At 42.4% G+C, this 21,765-nt stretch overlaps 1 protein-coding gene across 1 annotated transcript; it reads left to right on the top strand.

Annotated features, from left to right (window-relative positions):
* The first annotated feature begins 164 nt into the window (after positions 1-164).
* Positions 165-20,852, top strand: cmpk2 (cytidine monophosphate (UMP-CMP) kinase 2, mitochondrial). The gene is made up of 5 exons (XM_060934113.1): positions 165-794; positions 11,672-11,795; positions 13,978-14,179; positions 14,860-15,093; positions 19,697-20,852. Exons 1-5 carry the CDS (start codon positions 219-221, stop codon positions 19,815-19,817), a joined length of 1,257 nt encoding a protein of 418 aa, XP_060790096.1. The 5' UTR covers positions 165-218; the 3' UTR covers positions 19,818-20,852.
* Positions 20,853-21,765: the final 913 nt, after the last annotated feature.

A 21,765-nucleotide genomic window follows, 5' to 3' on the forward strand; every position in this document is an offset into this window, starting at 1 on the left:
ACTGGTGCATTAGCAAAACAAACCAACCCTGGAAAACATCTGGATTTATTTGTTTATTAGTTTGAGGAAGCTGAGGGTATGCTGAGGGCATTGTGAGTTCAGCACTGAGCTCAGTTTTGTTTCTTGCCCAGCAGCGCTTTCGCTTTCCCGCTCGGTTTCGTTTCGTCCTGATAAAGCGCGCTCGCGCTGCTGTTGGCGCTGCACTGCACACCGGCAGGATGGCGAGCAGGTCTCTGTCCCGCTTAGCGCACTGCTCTTCCAGAGTATTTATGGTGGAAATCAACCAGAAGACGGAACCGGTTTATTTCGCGTTGAGCTCTGAGCCTCGCGCGCACCCCGGTGAGCTGGAGGCGCTGTTCGGCAGCCGGGAGCTCTTCTCTGTGTGCGCGCTTTGTGACGACCGGGTTCAGAGCGCGCTCTGTCACGCGCGCCTCAAAACCGCTCTGACTGCGCACGTGCCGTCAGGATGTGACGTCTTCGACGCGGCTTCTTTCCTCCCCGACGTCAAAAACTCTCTGGTCAGGGGCTTCTTGCTGCGGGATGAGTCCGGCCGGTCCTGTGCGGAGCGAGTTGTGGCCCAGCTGCAGCAGGAAGGCTCGGTCTGTGCGCTCGCGTACACGCGCGACGGAAACGGACACTACTTGTGCTCAGCTGTGAGCGACGAGCCTGCGGAGCGCGAGCGCGTGTATTACGTCACGCCCGCTCCTGCGCCACTGTATCATCCCTCAACCCTGAACATCATCAACTCAGACGTGTTCTATCACATGGAAGATGCTTACAAAGTGCTTCAAGAGGTAATGGTCAGATACGGACTGGGATTATTTGCTTATTTTAACGCTTTCAGTGCTGGATGAATTATTTACTGCAGTGCGACATGTCACTGTGGTGCTACACCAACATGACCACTGGGGGCAGTAGAGCACCAGCTGGCACTGTGTCCCCTGACTGAACAAACGAAGTAGTGTAGTCTCATCTCATCTCATCTCATCTCATCTCATTATCTCTAGCCGCTTTATCCTGTTCTACAGAGTCGGAGGCAAGCTGGAGCCTATCCCAGCTGACTACGGGCGAAAGGCGGGGTACACCCTGGACAAGTCGCCAGGTCATCACAGGGCTGACACATAGACAACCATTCACACTCACATTCACACATACGGTCAATTTAGGCCCTGTCCACACGGCAACGGATTCAGGTGAATCCGATAAAATTGTTTATCGTTTCGGCCTGGCGTCCACACGGCACCGGCGTTTTGGGTGCCCCAAAACGAAATCTTTTGAGAACGGGTTCCAGAGTGGAAAGATCTGGCAACGGCGCCGTTGCGAAGTCGTCTGGATGAGTAGAACGGATTTGTTTACGATGACGTCACAACCACATGTGCTTCACGCCGGGTAGAAGTGTAACGAACTCGATGCGAGTTGTCAACAAATCCTATAACTTGGTTCATGAAACGCGCTTACAAAATATTTTCACTGTGAATATTTATTGTGTAATGGTGCAAAGTGAGAGAGAGAGAGAGAGAGAGAGAGTGAGAGTCAATCCCGCCAGCAAAAATAGGGAAAAAAAGGAGCGATCTCACCTCTTCAGATGTTGGTTTAAGTCCTACAATACATTCCTCAAAAAGGGCGTAGAAGAACAAATTAATCCATCAACGTGTAGCATTCAATTTATTCCGGACCATTAAAGACGCCGCCTTCCACGTAGAATCATACGTCATCCTCGCTGCCATACTGGATGGGTCAAAGCAGAGAATAAAGATGCCTCATTCATGTGCTGCGTTTAACTGTACCAACAGGTTTGCAGTCCAAACGAGATCACATGGGATTACCTTTCACAGGTGAGACTGGAAAAATACTTTTCATTGTATTTGGTCATTATAATGTAATTTTACGAACAGATTTTCCTGACTTTGTGGCTAATATGAAGTCTCGCACATAATAGTTTATGCGCATGCGTCCTTACTTCTTCTATTGTTCTGGTGTCTCCGAAGGGACCGTCTTACAGTGCCCCTAGAGGTGTGGCATGTGTATTGCATCATTTTCAGCAAGCGTTGCGTTGCCATATGTACCTGATATTTTACTGATCCGTTGCCCATGTGGACTCGATATTTTTTTTAATAACATTGCTGTTGTCGTGTGGATGTAGCCTTAGGCTACATCCACACGACAACGGCAACAAGATGTTATTTAAAAATATATTGCGTCCAAATGGGCAACAATCAGTAAAATATCAGGTCCATATGGCAACGCAACGCTTGCTGAAAACGATGCAATACACATGCCACACCTCTAGGGGCGCTGTAAGACGGTCCCTTCGGAGACACCAGAACAATAGAAGAAGTAAGGACGCATGCGCATAAACTATTATGTGCAAGACTTCATATTAGACACAAAGTCAGGAAAATCTGTTTGTAAAATTACATTATAATGACCAAATACAATGAAAAGTATTTTTCCAGTCTCACCTGTGAAAGGTAATCCCATGTGATCTCGTTTGGACGGCAAACCTGTTGGTACAGTTAAACGCAGCTAATCTTTATTCTCCGCTTTGACCTATCCAATATGGCGGCGAGGATGACGTATGATTCTACGTGGAAGGCGGCGTCTTTAATGGTCCGGAATAAATTGAATGCTACATGTTGATGGATTAATTTGCTCTTCTACGCCCTTTTTGAGGAATGTATTGTAGGACTTAAATCAACATCTGAAGAAGTGAGATCGCTCCTTTTTTTCCCTATTTTTGCTGGCGGGATTGACTCTGCCCTAAGGGCAGAGTCTCTCTCTCTCTCTCTCTCTCTCTCTCTCTCTCTCTCTCACTTTGCACCATTACACAATAAATATTCACAGTGAAAATATTTTGTAAGCGCGTTTCATGAACCAAGTTATAGGATTTGTTGACAACTCGCATCGAGTTCGTTACACTTCTACCCGGCATGAAGCACTCACAGTCATGTGGTTGTGACGTCATCGTAAACAAATCCGTTCTACTCATCCAGACGACTTCACAATGACAACGTTGCCAGATCTTTCCACTCAGGAACCCGTTCTCAAAAAGATTGCGTTTTGGGCACCCAAAACACCGGTGCCGTGTGGACGCCAGGCCTAAAGGATAAGCAATTGTATCGGAGTCACCTGAATCCGTTGCCGTGTGGACAGGGCCTTAGAATCACCAGTCAGGGCTCGACGTTAACGGTTGTCCGCTTGTCTGGGACAAGTGATCCTTTATGTCGGACAAGTTCATCATTTCAGCTACGCCGATATTCGGGTTACATATCAAATTTATCAGTTTATTCACATGATTTCCGAAGCATCTCACTCGACTTATTGTTTTGATGAATTGCCGGATGTTTCTCTTCGGAAAGAGCGATGTGCGCATGCGCAATATTCCACTTGTGAAACCGGCCAATACCGCTTCGTGTATTTGAGCTGAAAAGTAAACGGTCGTTTACCAGACCCTCCAGGATTTCGTGATGTTGCGATTTGCAACTTCAACGCAAATTCAACAATCCCCGTGAATTCAGGGCGGTGTTGCAATTATATCTAATCACCGCAACTTTCCCGCAAATTTGACCAATCGTTGGCGTCGTCTTGAGGTGACATCGACAAACTACCTTCCGCCTTACTTCCGTGTATACGTTCAAGAGAAGCAGCATGTGCGAGTCAGTGTTTATATAGGCTTAAATTCTGTTACTGAAAGTGTGTTATGTTTACAGTGAAGGACTGTGCGCACTTTATTTTTTTACTTAATACAAGAAATTAATGGATGCCAACATTTTTGCCAAAATGGTATTTTATTTTCCATTGTTTCGGCAGCTTCAGCATCATACTGTGAGATTCTGTTCAAATTGTTTTTTTTTTTCTTCTATGAAGCCTGAGTCATTTATTTTCATCTCATCTCATCTCATTATCTCTAGCCGCTTTATCCTGTTCTACAGGGTCGCAGGCAAGCTGGAGCCTATCCCAGCTGACTACGGGTGAAAGGCGGGGTACACCCTGGACAAGTCACCAGGTCATCACAGGGCTGACACATAGACACAGACAACCATTCACACTCACATTCACACCTACGGTCAATTTAGAGTCACCAGTTAACCTAACCTGCATGTCTTTGGACTGTGGGGGAAACCGGAGCACCCGGAGGAAACCCACGCGGACACGGGGAGAACATGCAAACTCCATACAGAACGGCCCTCGTCGGCCGCTGGGCTCGAACCCGGACCTTCTTGCTGTGAGGCAACAGCGCTAACCACTACAGTAGTTGGGGGTCGCGCCTGGAGGACGGTCTGGACTCTTGCAGTGGTGCTTTTGTGGCTGGGGACTGCAGTTGACTTGCTGACTTTAGGACTGCAGCTGACTTGTTGACTTTGGGACTACAGTTGTCATGAACGGTTTTGCGCTCGGGTTTCCGTTGGTGGGGGGTTTATAGCATCAACGAAGCTGACTTTATGTTAGGACTGTTAATGTTATAGTCATGTTGTCTGTTGTTGCCCGGATGGGGATGGGTTCCCTTTTGAGTCTGGTTCCTCTCGAGGTTTCTTCCTCATGTCGTCTGAGGGAGTTTTTCCTTGCTACCGTCGCCACAGGCTTACTTGTTGGGGATAGATTAGGGATAAAATTAGCTAATATTTTAAGTTGTTCAAATTCTGTAAAGCTGCTTTGCGACAATGTTTATTGTTAAAAGCGCTATACAAATAAACTTGACTACCGCCCCTGAGTCCTAACACAATACTTTTTTTTTTTTTAAATTGCAGTTAGTGTTTGTATTTTAAAAATCTTTTACACCTACTGAAAGGTCTGTTTTGACTAGGGGAGAGCGGGGAGTCTTGGGACAGGGGAGACTTGGGATGGTTTGTATTCCCATAAATTAATTTCAACCAATCAGGTTTTAGATTACATCAGATGTTAGATGTTGCCCCTGAGAGAAACCGCCTTCCTCTGAAGCTACGAAGCTGGTCTGTGCAGTTCAATATTTTTGTCAAACAAAATTTGTATTTTTTACTTCACCTCTACCTCCATTCTATCGTGTAATGTCTGCTGGTGAATTCGGGATTTGTTGGGAATTAAAGTATGCAGAAGCTCCAACTCTCCCGCCGTGGGTGGGAGATCTCCCGCTTTAGGGAACACTTAAATCCTCCCAACCTCCCGCTGACAACATAAAAATCTTCCGCCCGCCCTTACTACACATGATTAGTTTAAAAAATATATAACTTGATATGTTTATGTTGACGAAAATTAATAGTTGACTTTCCGCTTTTCGTGTGTCTGACATTGTATGGGTGGACTCAAGTGTGTACCCCGTGGTATATGCCGATTCCCCGGTCGGTACACCGATCGGCGTAACGGGGGGATTGGAGTGAATGCTGGAGGCATGCGCGTGCAGATCAAGCGCGCATATGAATTGAGCGGAATTTGGTACACCGCGGCGTCACACTGAGCCACCCAATGTCTTAGCAGTTACCGATAAAGCACACAGATGGCGCTATTAATGATACGCGCAAGAGAACGAGAAAACCTGCGACACTCAACCATTTTGTTTGTTTTTTTGTGTCTGCATTTCATCTGCATTTATCGCCTGCTCATCTTTAACTTTATGTTCTCTTGAATGAGATAATGAAATGAAGTTCCGTTGGTGGAAATGGCGAAAGCCAAACTACGAAGAGAAAATATCAGAAAATCACCAAGATAAAGTTTGGATCGCCTGCCGCGATGGTCGCCATGGACGAATGGCGGACTATTTTGGACGGCAGCAAGACGACCCTATATCTGACAAGGTTAGATCACCAGGCCAGACATTAGTTCGTTAGACATAACGAACTTGTCTGACTTTTTTTGTCTGACTTTTACTAACTTAGACTTAGAATATTATTAGAACATTATCATCAGAGGGTCTACCATTGGCAATTTATAATGGTCATTATTGACATTAACATTGACTTTAGACATATTAAAGTTTGGTCTATAGTCACTAGATTTATCTAGATCTGTTACTATTAATAAGATTTAATTGACACGAAATGTGGTGAATCATTCATATATATATATATCACACACATATATGTGTGTATGTGATATATCTCACACACACACACACACACACACACACACGTATATAGTGTGTGTATATATAATATGTGTATATAGTGTGTGTATATATATATATATATATATATATATATATATATATATATATATATATATAAAACTGGCGGCACGGTGGTGTAGTGGTTAGCGCTGTCACCTCACAGCAAGAAGGTCCGGGTTCGAGCCCCGTGGCTGGCGAGGGCCTTTCTGTGTGGAGTTTGCATGTTCTCCCCGTGTCCGCGTGGGTTTCCTCCGGGTGCTCCGGTTTCCCCCACAGTCCAAAGACATGCAGGTTAGGTTAACTGGTGACTCTAAATTGACCGTAGGTGTGAATGTGAGTGTGAATGGTTGTCTGTGTCTATGTGTCAGCCCTGTGATGACCTGGTGACTTGTCCAGGGTGTACCCCGCCTTTTGCCTGTAGTCAGCTGGGATAGGCTCCAGCTTGCCTGCGACCCTGTAGAACAGGATAAAGCGGCTAGAGATAATGAGATGAGATAAATAAAACTCACCTTGGCGCCTATGGCACTCAAACTTGTCTCCCTCCGAGCTACTCGCAGAGAGGGAGAATCTTCCTCTTTGCAATTTCCCAAGTTGGAGCCTCTGAGTATGAAGCCTAGAGTTATCATGTATTATTTATTAAACTTATATTCTGGGGGGGCATACATTTTAAGGATTTATTTTTTTCAAAATGGCCAAATGGGGAGAGTTAGGACGGTTCATGTTACAGGTTTTTTCTTGTGGTTTAATATCTATTCATCCATCCATTATGTGTAGCCGCTTATCCTGTTCTACAGGGTCGCAGGCAAGCTGGAGCCTATCCCAGCTGACTACGGGTGAAAGGCGGGGTACACCCTGGACAAGTCGCCAGGTCATCACAGGGCTGACACATAGACACAGACAACCATTCACACTCACATTCACACCTATGGTCAATTTAGGCTCTGTACACACGGCAACGGATTCAGGTGAATCCGATAAAATTGTTTATCGTTTAGGCCTGGCGTCCACACGGCACCGGCATTTTGGGTGCCCCAAAATGAAATCTTTTGAGAACGGGTTCCAGAGTGGAAAGATCTGGCAACGGCGCCGTTGCGAAGTCGTCTGGATGAGTAGAACGGATTTGTTTACGATGACGTCACAACCACATGTGCTTCACGCCGGGTAGAAGTGTAACGAACTCGATGCGAGTTGTCAACAAATCCTATAACTTGGTTCATGAAACGCGCTTACAAAATATTTTCACTGTGAATATTTATTGTGTAATGGTGCAAAGTGAGAGAGAGAGAGTCAATTCCGCCAGCAAAAATAGGGAAAAAAAAGGAGCGATCTCACCTCTTCAGATGTTGGTTTAAGTCCTACAATACATTCCTCAAAAAGGGTGTAGAACAACAAATTAATCCATCAACGTGTAGCATTCAATTTATTCCGGACCATTAAAGACGTCGCCTTCCGCGTAGAATCATACGTCATCCTCGCCGCCATATTGGATGGGTCAAAGCAGAGAATAAAGATGCCTCATTCATGTGCTGAGTTTAACTGTACCAACAGGTTTGCCGTCCAAACGAGATCACATGGGATTACCTTTCACAGGTGAGACTGGAAAAATACTTTTCATTGTATTTGGTCATTATAATGTAATTTTACGAACAGATTTTTCTGACTTTGTGGCTAATATGAAGTCTCGCGCATAATAGTTTATGCGCATGCGTCCTTACTTCTTCTATTGTTCTGGTGTCTCCGAAGGGACCGTCTTACAGCGCCCCTAGAGGTGTGGCATGTATATTGCATCGTTTTCAGCAAGCGTTGCGTTGCCATATGTACCTGATATTTTACTGATCCGTTGCCCATGTGGACGCGATATATTTTTTTAATAACATCTCGTTGCCGTTGTCGTGTGGATGTAGCCTTAGAGTCACCAGTTAACCTAACCTGCATGTCTTTGGACTGTGGGGGAAACCGGAGCACCCGGAGGAAACCCACGCGGACACGGGGAGAACATGCAAACTCCACACAGAAAGGCCCTCGCCGGCCTCGAACCCAGAACACCACTGTGCCGCCCTTGTCTCACACCAAATATTGACTGTTTCATTTATTATGACTTACTGTTGTTTATAGTATTTTTTTTTAAATGTTGAAACATTTAATTTCATTATTTTTTAAGCCATTTTTGGTCTACAGCATTTAATAAATGGTGCATTAACAAAACCAACCAACCAAACAAACAAACAAACAAACAAACAAACAAACAAACAAACAAACAAACAAACAAACAAACCCTGGAAAACATCTGGATTTATTTGTTTATTAGTTTGAGGAAACTAAGGGTAGGCTGAGGGCATTCTGAGTTCAGCACTGAGCTGAATTTTACATATATGAAATTGTTTAAAATCTTTTGTGAAAAATGTGGGCGTGTACCTGCATTAAGTTCATTTAATTCCTTCTTGAGAACGAAATGTTTTGTCTCGTCAGGTTTTGGGTAAACTGACATTTTTCTATCGCTGTACCAGCATTGTGTGTTCATACAGTTCATATGTTACAAGTTTTAATAATAAATAAAAATTAAACGTGTAGGTCTAGGTATTTTATTTTTGTTCCATGTCTCCCTACTATGTCCCAAGTCTCCCAACATAATGTCTCATGCCTCCCTGCAAAAAAAAGACAGAAAAAGTGAAGCCTGAAGGCCAGTATATGTGACAAGCTAAGAAACTAATGTTGTTGTAAGAGGGTATAGTAAATACTTTCTAATGCAATATGAATGTGACGCTACCTGCAAAGAATTTCACAGTCTCCAAAAGCTGAAAACTTGTCCCAAGTCTCCCCTACCTGTCTTCTGCATTTTTCTAGATCAGTAAATATGTTTGAATGTACTGTTAGCTTTTTAAATATGAGATGCAGATCATGATAACAATCACACCGATGGCAGGAAGTTTAAAAGAAATGGAGCTCGTCAGTCTGGTTAGTGTTACTGTGCATAAAATCGCTGAACAATACAAGCACAACTCAGCTTCCTCTGGAATGGTCTCTTACAGTCTTGAATCAGATGTTACAGTGTTGAATTATTAAGTTGTGATTTGGGGATGGACATTTGACCTCACAGTAATCGTGACCTGGTGAAATTACTTGTATCAGCCTTGGAGACATTGTGTTCACAAGGTTTTCGGACAGACATGTGACCTCACAGTGACCTTGCCCTTAGGTCTTTTGATTTCAAAATCTAATCCGTTTATCTGTGTCCCCAAATGCACAAATGATGAAAGTCTGGTGAAATTCCTTTCATTCGCCTTTGAGATATCGCGTTCACAAGGTTTCGGGACGGACGGACGGACAACCCGAAAACATAATGCCTCCTGCGCCTTACGGTGGCGGAGGCATAATAAAATGCCATGTTACACAAGTGAACAATAAACACACAAACTTCAGCAAATCATGTATAAAAATAATGTGTAAAAAAATAAAAGCACATGCACTACATTTGAAAAGTCCAGTAGGCCTGCATGTCAAAAATACAGGGGGCTGCAAAAGTAGGTATACATAAGGATTATTCCAGTATTACCAGTATTATAATAGTGGCACTAGGTTTCATTTAATACTAACGTTTTTGTGCAAACGTTTTGTTTTTCATTACTGTATACCTACTTTTGCAGGCCCCTGTATGTTAAATATGACATATGAATAGTCTAAAAACCACATGTGTAAATTTCCCATAAGTTTATTTGACTTTTCTTTAATGGAAGTCAACATTGCTGTTAACATTGAGGTCAGCATAATCTATGCTGCTGTATACCGGTGCAATAATAACCATCTGTACTGGTTACTTGAACACTTAACACTGTATATGGCATCTTTGCTAATATTTTGAACATATTTTGTATGATTATTGTTTTTTAACTCTTATTTATATTATTTATTGGCTGTTAACTATTTGAATTTTGCTTTTAAATTTTCACTTTTGCATTCATTTCTTAAATGCACCTTTGGGGTTGTTACAAAAGTAATTTTGTTGTGTTATACAATGACCAGTAAAGCGCTTGAACTTGAACTGTTCCTAAATATGTATCCAAAATGGCACCCCATTCCCTATAAAATGCAAAAGCGTAATATGGGTGTTCAGGAACTATCGTAACTTATTGTGTAATGGGATTTAATGAATGTACTAGATGTTACACAATGCAGTTCAGACATGATGCAAAAATGTAAAAACAAACACAAAAAAATCTCATCTCATTATTTGTAGCCGCTTTATCCTTCTACAGGGTCGCAGGCAAGCTGGAGCCTATCCCAGCTGACTACGGGCAAAAGGCGGGGTACACCCTGGACAAGTCGCCAGGTCATCACAGGGCTGACACATAGACACAGACAACCATTCACACTCACATTCACACCTACGGTCAATTTAGAGTCACCAGTTAACCTAACCTGCATGTCTTTGGACTGTGGGGGAAACCGGAGCACCCGGAGGAAACCCACGCGGACACGGGGAGAACATGCAAACTCCGCACAGAAAGGCCCTCGCCAGCCACGGGGCTCGAACCCAGGACCTTCTTGCTGTGAGGTGACAGTGCTAACCACTACACCACCATGCCGCCCTACACAAAAAAAATAATACACTAAATAGTTCCAGGCATATGTTTTTTCTTTTCTTTTCTCTTGTCTTCCTGAGAACGTAATGCAAGTCTGATCTCTATTTTCAGACCTGTCACTATTTTTATGGCCCTCCATTATTCAAATTCATAATAGTTTTGTTTCTTACCACATTGTGACGTTTTAAACATGATATATTAACTTTAGGCTTGGGTTCCCTGTGTCAAAGTCTCCTCTGTCAGCCATATTTGACATACCAAATGAATATCCAGTATGTAGGAAGTGACTGGTTTAGCTGTTCATGGTTTTAAGTTCCACATAACTTGCGTTTTATACTGCATGTTGTCTAAAATGCTCTGTCTAAAGGTTTACTTGTACTTCTTAATACATTTCTTATTTGTCAATAATAATTTAATTCCAAACAGACATTCTGCTACTGCACATATTAAGATTTCCATCGTTCGTTCGTGCGTTTGTTCATTTCAAAATCTTCGGTATCATGGAAACTGTACAGGAGGCAGGAATAAAATTGATTGGAAGCCAGTCATTGCAGGGCACCATGTTCAATCATTCATTCACACCTAAAGGCAATGTTAGAGTAGCCAATCCACCTACTGGAATATCCTTCTGAGGTAGGAGAAAGCCCATACAGATACCTGGAGTTGTAAGGTCAACACTAAAGTTACATAAGTTTACTTTTATATTTTTCTACCATGATATCATATATAATACTAGTATCATGAGATATAAAATGGTATCAGTGTAAAAATCAAAGTTTTGGTATTTTTGCAATACCAGCACGTGCAAATAAACCCTTAATCTTTATAGTGTCCAGACAGACATAAGTGTTATATGAAGTAATTCCACACTGGGCTTTTTAAATGTCAACATGGTGTTCATCCCTAATCTCTTTTCTCAACATTTTAAGTACCAGTGGAAAACTGGGCTGTTCAAATACATTGCCCAGATGTGATGTGTGAGAAAGACCTGATTGTGCTTTTGCATCCCCAGTGTAGTGATATCATACCGGAATCCAAGGCAGTGTTGGAGCTGGTGGAGGAGCAACGCCTGGAGTCAAACAACGGTCATGATAAGAGGTTTCCAGTAATTGTGATAGAGGGACTGGATGCTACAGGTGAGAAATAAGTCAATATGTCAAAATAAGTCTTGACAAATGCCAAATCATTTAAAGGTGACATATTATACCCCGCGGCACGGTGGTGTAGTGGTTAGCGCTGTTGCCTCACAGCAAGAAGGTCCAGGTTCGAGCCCCGTGGCCGGCGAGGGCCTTTCTGTACGGAGTTTGCATGTTCTCCCCGTGTCCGCGTGGGTTTCCTCCGGGTGCTCCGGTTTCCCCCACAGTCCAAAGACATGCAGGTTAGGTTAACTGGTGACTCTAAATTGACCGTAGGTGTGAATGTGAGTGTGAATGGTTGTCTGTGTCTATGTGTCAGCCCTGTGATGACCTGGCGACTTGTCCAGGGTGTACCCCGCCTTTCGCCCGTAGTCAGCTGGGATAGGCTCCAGCTTGCCTGCGACCCTGTAGAAGGATAAAGCGGCTAGAGATAATGAGATGAGATATTATACCCCGCGGCACGGTGGTGTAGTGGTTAGCACTGTTGCCTCACAGCAAGAAGGTCCAGGTTCGAGCCCCGTGGCCGACGAGGGCCTTTCTGTACGGAGTTTGCATGTTCTCCCCGTGTCCGCGTGGGTTTCCTCCGGGTGCTCCGGTTTCCCCCACAGTCCAAAGACATGCAGGTTAGGTTAACTGGTGACTCTAAATTGACCGTAGGTGTGAATGTGAGTGTGAATGGTTGTCTGTGTCTATGTGTCAGCCCTGTGATGACCTGGCGACTTGTCCAGGGTGTACCCCGCCTTTCGCCCGTAGTCAGCTGGGATAGGCTCCAGCTTGCCTGCGACCCTGTAGAAGGATAAAGCGGCTAGAGATAATGAGATGAGATATTATACCCCGCGGCATGGTGGTGTAGTGGTTAGCACTGTTGCCTCACAGCAAGAAGGTCCAGGTTCGAGCCCCGTGGCCGACGAGGGCCTTTCTGTACGGAGTTTGCATGTTCTCCCCGTGTCCGCGTGGGTTTCCTCCGGGTGCTCTGGTTTCCCCCACAGTCCAAAGACATGCAGGTTAGGTTAACTGGTGACTCTAAATTGACCGTAGGTGTGAATGTGAGTGTGAATGGTTGTCTGTGTCTATGTGTCAGCCCTGTGATGACCTGGCGACTTGTCCAGGGTGTACCCCGCCTTTCGCCCGTAGTCAGCTGGGATAGACTCCAGCTTGCCTGCGACCCTGTAGAACAGGATAAAGCGGCTAGAGGAGATGAGATGAGATATTATACCCCCTTTCCAAAAGTTGACACAGTTCCTTGAGGTCTAAATGAAATGTGGTCAAAATGCCACAAGGATAAAACACCGCAGCACCTTCTCACCCTGTCTGAACAGCACTGATCAAATACGGCCAATTTGAGTGCACGTTCCTTTAAATGTAATGAATCTCTGTTCACCACACCTTCTCTTTTGCCAGCCAATCAGGTAGCACTTTCTTCATGAATATTAAAGGAAGTTCTCAAGCTATGAGAGGAGATACTCAGATGAGGGGCGGCATAATGCTAACGAGCTCCGCTTGTGACATAGAAAGGGGAGACCAAGCTGAATGACTTTTTGAAGCACATGGTTTCTGAAGTAGGTAGCCTAAATAAGCTGACTTAGGGTTTGCGGGTTGGTAGGCACTCCAGATGTGCACAAACACTGAAAAAGCGAGTTTTTCATTATATGTCCCCTTTAATTAAGATTACTATGGTTGAATTTGTACTTACAGTTATAGTTAGAAGTTATGTTTATATGCATCTTATGCCAGTGCATACAAAGATCTTTGTGTTAACTTAATTGCAAAGTCACTGAGAATTCTCCAAGTAAAGATCAACATGTGACTAAAAGAACATATAATATCTTCTAAGGCAGCGTTTCTCAACCTTTTTTCAGTCACGGCACCCTTCAGAAGTACGCAAATTCTCAAGGCACCCCCATATAAAATATACGCAGTCACGCTGACCATACGCCGACCCCGGCAGTGACGTTGTGACATGGGAAAGGGGGCCGTGAGACAAATTTTGATGATGCATGAGGCGGCGATGATCTGCATTAGTGTAACTGTTTTTTTGGAATTTTAATTCATTTTATTTATTTCAATGTTAGAATATATAATTTTTTGACGGCACCCCTAATGAAGCCAGACGGCACCCCAGGGTTCTAAGGTACACAACAGAAAGTTGACAGGTTTCTCTAACTCCTCTTTATGTACACAGGTAAAACTACTCTGACCTGCAGCCTGCAGAAGGCCTTGGATGCAGTTCTGCTAAAATCTCCTCCTCAGTGCCTAGCCCCCTTCAGACAATGCTTTGACGCAAAGCCACCACTCATTCGCAGGGCATTCTATGCTCTTGGCAACTACATCACTGCAGCACAGATAGCCAGAGAGGCATCACATGTTCCTGTGATTGTGGATAGGTACAAAATATAGTACAAATGCACATAGTAACACACATCATTTGTCACCAGTTTCAGAGATAAGTAGGAATGAGTGTATAAGTGAAACAAAAAGGGAGGCAAAGTCAGAGATAGCCAGAGCGAGGATACGTTTCAGTCCAAATGTTATATATCATCGAAGCAGATTTCCAAAACACTGATAAAAGAAAGTGCAAACTGTCATGTTTTCATCAAATGCGCCTAGAAAAAGTGTTCTGTAAAGGGAGAGACACGATGGTGTAATCAACAGTAAACATTAAAGATAGTCATGGATCATGTCCAACAAGGCATACATTAACACACTGAATAATATGTTAAAATAACATGGCAGTTTCTGTTACAAAAAAAAAAAGGCTATAGAAAGACTGGAATGCACAAAATTAAGTTCACACAAGTGGATAGGAACTCTTAAGATCTGAAGAGAGAAAGACAGAGAAAGTAAAAGACTAAAAGGGAGAATACAAATATTGATCTGTGTAGCCAAAAGTAAAGCTGAACTGTGCTATGTATTGGATTTTAACTTGGCTCTTTCAGAAGTAACAGTGAAAGAGACACAAACAGTGAGAAAAGAGAAAGCTCGACTGAAAAACAGAATGACTAACAATGACATCACATCAGTAAAAATACGATATAATTAAAAGTAGATTGATTTTCCTTTTTAGGTACTGGCACAGCACTGCAGCGTATGCGATAGCCACTGCAGTGAGCGGGCGAGAGGACAACCTCCCAGCTGTTGGCTCAGAGATCTACGAGTGGCCATCTGACCTGCTGAGGCCCAGCCTGGTCCTGCTGCTCAGCGTCAGCCCTGAGGAGAGGCTCCGCAGACTCTCACACAGAGGCCTTGACAAGACTGAGGAGGAGAGCCAGCTGGAGATCGATCACCTGTTCCGTCGCAAGTAGGTCAACTCATTTCTGTTCCTCACAATCCTGTTCAGATTTCATGCGGCACAATCTGTAGTGCTTCATAAACCATGTGCAGAATGGATGGGTTTGCTTATTAAAGACTGCAACATATGCTTCAGTTATTGGACTCGTTTGACAGGCGTGGTTTCCGTGCAAATCCAAACACCGGTTACATAATGAAACTGAAACTTTCCTTTGTTCACTTTCTTTTCTGGTTTAATCCCTATTTGGACTGGATTAGTTTTACATAGGGAGGTGGAATAATACTGTATATTGTAGGCCAGGGGTTCTCAACCTTTTCTACTTTGAGGTCCATTGAGTCATACTTGTAATGAGTCGGGGCCCATTAAAAAAGATCCCCAATTATTTTGGCTTATCTATCTATGAGAATCTAATAATCTACTGTAAAGTGTAATGGGATGCAACATGTTACATGTTACAGATGGGAGCCCAGGAATGAAATAAATGCAATAAAAACAAACTTTTTAATTGTAGGTATTGTATTTAAAATTGTATGGATGTATCAGAAGCCAACATAAAACCATGCATGCAGGGCGTTCTCAGCCAAAAGGGATTAATGATCCAAAAGTGGAGTCTGGTTGATTAACACAAGAACTTATTGCCATGTTTGTGTACAGAAAACAAGTAAGTTATTAAAACCAAGAAGTACACTTAAAAGAAACAGATATAGAAACCACTCAATGGGATTAGATCCTTACACACTAACAAAGAAGGATTTTTCTTAGGAGTTAGAAAATTATCCATCTCTTGAGTTCCCCGACATCTCAGACTACCTGGTGCTGCAGACATTGTTCTACACGGACAAACAGATTAAAACCTGGAAGAGCATGGAGACGAACAACTTTTTATATGTGTCTGGGTTAAAGATCTGGGGATCAGGACACTACAAGATAGATGGTGGTAGGCGCCGGGTCTAAGTGCAGGAAGAATATTTATTAGCAGGCGTATTCATTAGCAGAATATTTAAACAGCGTTATAAACATGGCTAGAAACAAACGTGACAGTGATAATGCTTTGCAAAGCCTCCGTGAAAACAGCTTACATGTCTGTATGTGCTGATTGCACTCAAATCAGTATCAGGTGTTTCCCTTAACGACCGGGTCCCAAGTGTGCGCACAACACGCTCCGTGAGTGCATGTGGCCTCTCGAGCTGCACCAAGCTCAAGCACGCAAAGGCATGACAGTTACGTGTTTACCTGTTGTGTGACCACAACTGTTAGCTCACCTGTATATAGCCAGCAAACTGCCTCATTTTCATCGATAACCCATCATAAAACATCGCGAGCTGTAGTGTGACCATAGCTAAGTGAGGCAGATGTGACATCGGCTGTAACCCAGCAATTGTACCCTACTACGAGTAAAAAAATTAACTTCAACTTGAAAAAAATCACAGCCCACTAGATGGCGCTTCACGGTCCACTAATGGGCCGCAGCCCAGTGGTTGAGAAACACTGTTGTAGGCTACAAGAGAACACCTTTCAGTGTGCTGCATTTCAAACATTTTTGGGTTTTTTTCTGCGTTTTCTTCATTGCTCTTTCTTCTCAGCTTCCTCGATTCTGTGCACTTGTAGTGTCTGTTTTGCTCGGTTTAACCTCATATCTGCGCTTGCATATAAGGTACAGTGATCTCACATCATAGGAAATGTTGTTTTGGATGTATTATGACATTTGTTACTGTTTACTGTTCTTTATAATCATTTTGTAAATGAAGAGAGCAATTAAATAATACTTTTGCACAGTATTGTACATAAAAAAGACGAAGCTATCAACACAGTTTGAGTAAAATGCTGAAAATAATTAACATTATATACTCCAACGCCTATCTAGCCACCATATTGCATCAAAAGGGAAATCCTTTCTGTGATGAACAGCTAAAATCCAGATTCATATATCAGTAATATCACTTATACCGTCATTCTGTGCACACTGTATACTTTATATTTATTTCATTATTCCATACTTGATTTACCTGGATTACTTTGCACTATGCATCTATTCTTGTTGTTGTTTGTTTGTTTTGTGTATACGATTTTTTTATCTGTTTTGTACTATGAGAGCTAAGTGAACTGGAGTCAAATTCCTCGTGTGTGTCCACACACCTGGCAATAAAAGTGTTTCTGATTCTTTTGCACAGTATTGTACATAAAAAAGACGAAGCTATCAACACAATTTGAGTAAAATGCTGAAAATAATTAACATACTCCAACGCCTATCTAGCTGCTTGCACACCAATAATAATGTTGGGCTAGCATTACATTACTTTATGGCTTAGCCTACATCCATACATCCATTATTTATAGCGCTTATCCATCAAGGTCATGAGGGAAGCTGGAGCTAATCCCAGCTGAGTTTGGGCGAGAGGTGGGGTACCCCCTGGGCAGGTCACCAATCTATCGCAGAGATGAACAACTCACATTAGCATCCATGGGCAATTTAGAGTAGCCAGTTGACCTAATCGACATGTCTTTGGACTGTGGAAGGAAACTCCACAGAACCTTCAAACCCAGAAACTTCTTGCTGTGAGGTGACAGTGCTAACCACTGTACCACCGTGCCTACAGCTGTCATGAAAAATATATATTATTAGACTGTCTCTACCATAATTTTTCTTTCTCTTTTCCTTTTGTTTTTGTGTTCTTTTTTGGCTTCCAGACAGGAAATTTCTATTCATTTTGAAAAGTGCAACAAAACAAAATAAACTTGCGCAAGTCCCATGTGCTAGTGAGATAGGACCCACTTTAGCAGGGGTTCCTGGTATGGGATTTTACATTTAACCATCCAAGGTTTTGGGGGAATTCAGAGTTGACATTTTCAAGGATTGAGTGTTGGTTTTCAGGGAGTCCCAAGTTTAATTGCCTGTCTTGTAGCTCCATCTCTGCACATGGTGAAATTTTGACATTTTTAAAATCTGGTTTTGTTGGGATCAGACTACATGAATTCAGCCAGATTTTGACACAATTTTGTTGTGGCCAACAAATTTCCAGCCCAAATATGAAGGTTGGGAATGAGAAGCGGGCCTTGCAGTATGACATAATCAAAGAACAGCGATGTGGCATTTGGAATGCCCCATGACACTGTAACAAAAAGTCCAGCGTGTCAGAATGTTTGGTATTTCTTACCTAATTTGATAACTCCTACATGTTCCTTGATGTTCCTTCTGTAGCCATGATTTGACAATTTTGTGATCCTCCTCCCTGACGATGACGTGAACGATGATTGGTTGGGGTGAAACTTGTAGTGTTGCCAGTTTCCTGACCAAGACACAGCAAAGATTTATGGCACTATGATTAACTAATCTGGCATGCTGACCATTGGAAAGACAAAAATATTGTGTAGTCTGATCTCGGCATTATCCTGAGTAAGCAGTGAAAAGGGAGAACATTTATTTAAAGATCCAATTCTAGTTCTGCTGTGGCACAGGAATATTGTGGACGTTTTGAAAGCTGGTATCTGATTACAAACTGAGTTGATTAAGTGTATGTCCATTTCACTGTGACACACAGCCATCCATTAGCTTGGTCAAAGCCTCAGTCACTGTGTGATGAAATTGCATTTAACTAGCAAGGTTTAAGGTATCTTCAGGTAGAGCAACTGGTTTTACCACCACTTTTGTAAACTGGCTCCGTATCCAGTATTTGCAAAAAAAGTTAACCTAAGTGTGATAATAAATAAAAAGATTTAATGCTATTTTGGTGAAATATACAATATTTAATGGTTTCCTAAAGACAATTTAGAAGATAACCTGATTAAAAAAAAAAAATTTGCCTGCTGTTTACCAGAACTAAGGAACATGGCTTTTCCCAAGCTGGCATGTAAATATCTCATCTCATCTCATTATCTCTAGCTGCTTTATCCTGTTCTACAGGGTCGCAGGCAAGCTGGAGCCTATCCCAGCTGACTACAGGCGAGAGGCGGGGTACACCCTGGACAAGTCGCCAGGTCATCACAGGGCTGACACATAGACACAGACAACCATTCACACTCACATTCACACCTACGGTCAATTTAGAGTCACCAGTTAACCTAACCTGCATGTCTTTGGACTGTGGGGGAAACCGGAGCACCCGGAGGAAACCCACGCGGACACTGGGAGAACATGCAAACTCCGCACAGAAAGGCCCTCACCGGCCACGGGGCTCGAACCCGGACCTTCTTGCTGTGAGGCGACAGCACTAACCACTGCACCGCCGTGCCGCCGCACGTAAATATATCCTGTCCAAATTGACATGTTGGTATGTGGGTCTTTAGAATGGAGACATTATAAGCAACACCATTTTCTGTTGTCTCTTGTTAGCATTTAAACCAAAACCAAGTGTTGGCTATGTAAAATGAAGACCATAAAGTTTTTAAAAACTTCTGGTAGTTTTAGGTAAATTAATAAGTTCCTAGCACACACATTGCCTGCATATGTATACATTAAGTGTACCTAATTGTGCCCAAGTCTGTTTTGCTTTTGTAATCATTAAGGATGGTGGCTATGATAAATAGGTGACCACAAATAAATTAACCACGAATTATAAAAAAATCCTCCATGTCATCACTGTTGACTGTACTCACTTTGCCTGCTTATTTCTAGAGTGGATGAAGCCTACAAGAGAATCCAGAATCCTGCCTGTGTCGTTGTGGATGCCAGTCCCAGCCCAGACCATGTGCTCCAACAAGTGCTGTGTTTAATTCGAAACAAATACAACTTGTAAACCCCAGGCCACTTGTGAGTTTCCTAGAGGCTGCAATACCTCATATCTCCAGTAGATGGTAGTATAATCATAATCATATCCTGAAACAAATAGCTCCTCCACCCCCACTGAAAAAGTCCCAGGTCTTGGACTGCATTGGCTGCACAGGAGGTTGATGGCTAATGGCCAGCAGGCATCAAAATCCCGTATCCTGACATGTCACAACCTGTTCACTTCCCACAGAGTAACACTGATGACACAAGAGAGAAAGTTATTATGAATGCTGGGACAAGATGTCAACTCCCATATACAGGGTTATAGCCTTGCATGTTCCATACACTCTGTTATGTTTTTCCTCTCACGCTGGCGCATAGGAACTGAACCGAAAGGCTCAGTGAATTCATCAATCACTTCAATTAGATTTCTGCACAAGGGCCCATTGTTGGTCAGCTCAGCATTCACTCCTCTGGGAGCTCAGAGAGCACGCCACATTAAGAGCTATCAGGGCCTCTTGGGCCAGGAAATTCCACCAGTTATAGGTGTTTCTGAGCATTAATAAAGAGCAATCCCGTAGGAAAGTTATGTTATTTCCCCCTGCTGTTTAGTGTGGGACATACTTTCCACTCAGCTTTTAAAAGCAAAATGTGATTTTGAGATTACTGTCCCATGGTGTTGTATACAATTTGTGCTTTCTGAAATTGTTCAGATTAAGTTATATATTTGCTGGTTCCTTTACACACATTGGAAGATTCCAATGGATGCCATGCAAGTGATACACACATCATTTAACGGTGTACATAACCAATATTAAAGCTCTTCCATCTAAGACAAGAAGTAAACAGTTGAGCATTCTTGGCTGACTGAAAGATTTGTCACTAATAGCATTTATTTCATCTGTCATGTATTTCCTCATTTGTTTATTTGCAATGCAATGCAGTTACAAAATAAGTAAGGTGAGAAAACAATCTGATATCTGTAAAGATCGTTCCAAGAAAGCGTGACGTAAACTCTGAAGATTTGTTGTCACCACAATAAAGCATTTTATATGATGCACAATTGCAGAGTGTACGTGTATAAGACATTGTAATGGTAAATTATAGCTGGCCATGTTAAGCTTCTCTGTAATTAACCAAAAGTTTCCATCTAGCATCCTAAAGGGTACTTTACTTTAAGTACTTCAAGTTGCCGTACTCAGGGAACCATATCATTGCTGGAACTGTGAACCATCAAGAGTTATTAATGAGACCACAGAGGAACCAAATTTAAGAACAATATTCCTGAGAAGCTCTTCCAGAGTTTGAAGTCTTCTGAAGATTCAGTTCACCTCCTCCAACTCATAATGGGTTTGATAATAGATCAGATATTACATTGATTTTGAACAAGTTCTATGTTTCTATAAGGTATTGTTTATATTTCTAGTGGAACACTCACGTTTAAGGAACAAACAGATTTTAAGTTCTATGCGGCAGTGTTTTTGGATGCAGTGTAATGTGTTTATGAAATGATTCCAGTGGCAAGGTAGTTTGCTTTAATTGCAAAACTTGGCCTTTGGGTTAATCAAGAAAATCATGGATCACCAAAGGATTAAAAAATGCCTGTAAAAAAAAGAACACGCTGTATAGACAATTCATAAAAAAAAGAACTTTGGAGGCAGAAATTAAATATAAAAAATACAAGAATAAATTAACCAGCATTATGAGGACATGTAAGAAGGAATATTATAATAAATTATTAGATAGTAATAAAAATAACATGAAGGAGCTATGGAATGTACTAAATAGTATTATTAGGAATAGAGCTAAAAACAAAAACACAAGCTACTCTGATCATTATATTGAGAATGACAGATCAATAAATAATATGGAAGAAGTGGTAAATGGTTTTAATAGATTCTTTGTAAATGTGGGACCAGATTTGGCAGAAAAGATTCAGGATACAGACACACCTGGAGGGGCGGAGGCTGCTCGAT

This window comes from Neoarius graeffei, chromosome 11, assembly GCF_027579695.1.
Source record: "Neoarius graeffei isolate fNeoGra1 chromosome 11, fNeoGra1.pri, whole genome shotgun sequence".
Classification (NCBI taxonomy): Eukaryota; Metazoa; Chordata; class Actinopteri; order Siluriformes; family Ariidae; genus Neoarius; species Neoarius graeffei.

Excerpts from the sequence above, each read along its gene's own strand:
- cmpk2 (XM_060934113.1), top strand. The coding sequence starts at position 219 with ATGGCGAGCAGGTCTCTGTCCCGCTTAGCGCACTGCTCTTCCAGAGTA. Across the intron at positions 795-11,671 it reads CTTACAAAGTGCTTCAAGAG|TGTAGTGATATCATACCGGA; the intron begins GTAATGGTCAGA and ends TTGCATCCCCAG. Across the intron at positions 11,796-13,977 it reads AGAGGGACTGGATGCTACAG|GTAAAACTACTCTGACCTGC; the intron begins GTGAGAAATAAG and ends TTATGTACACAG.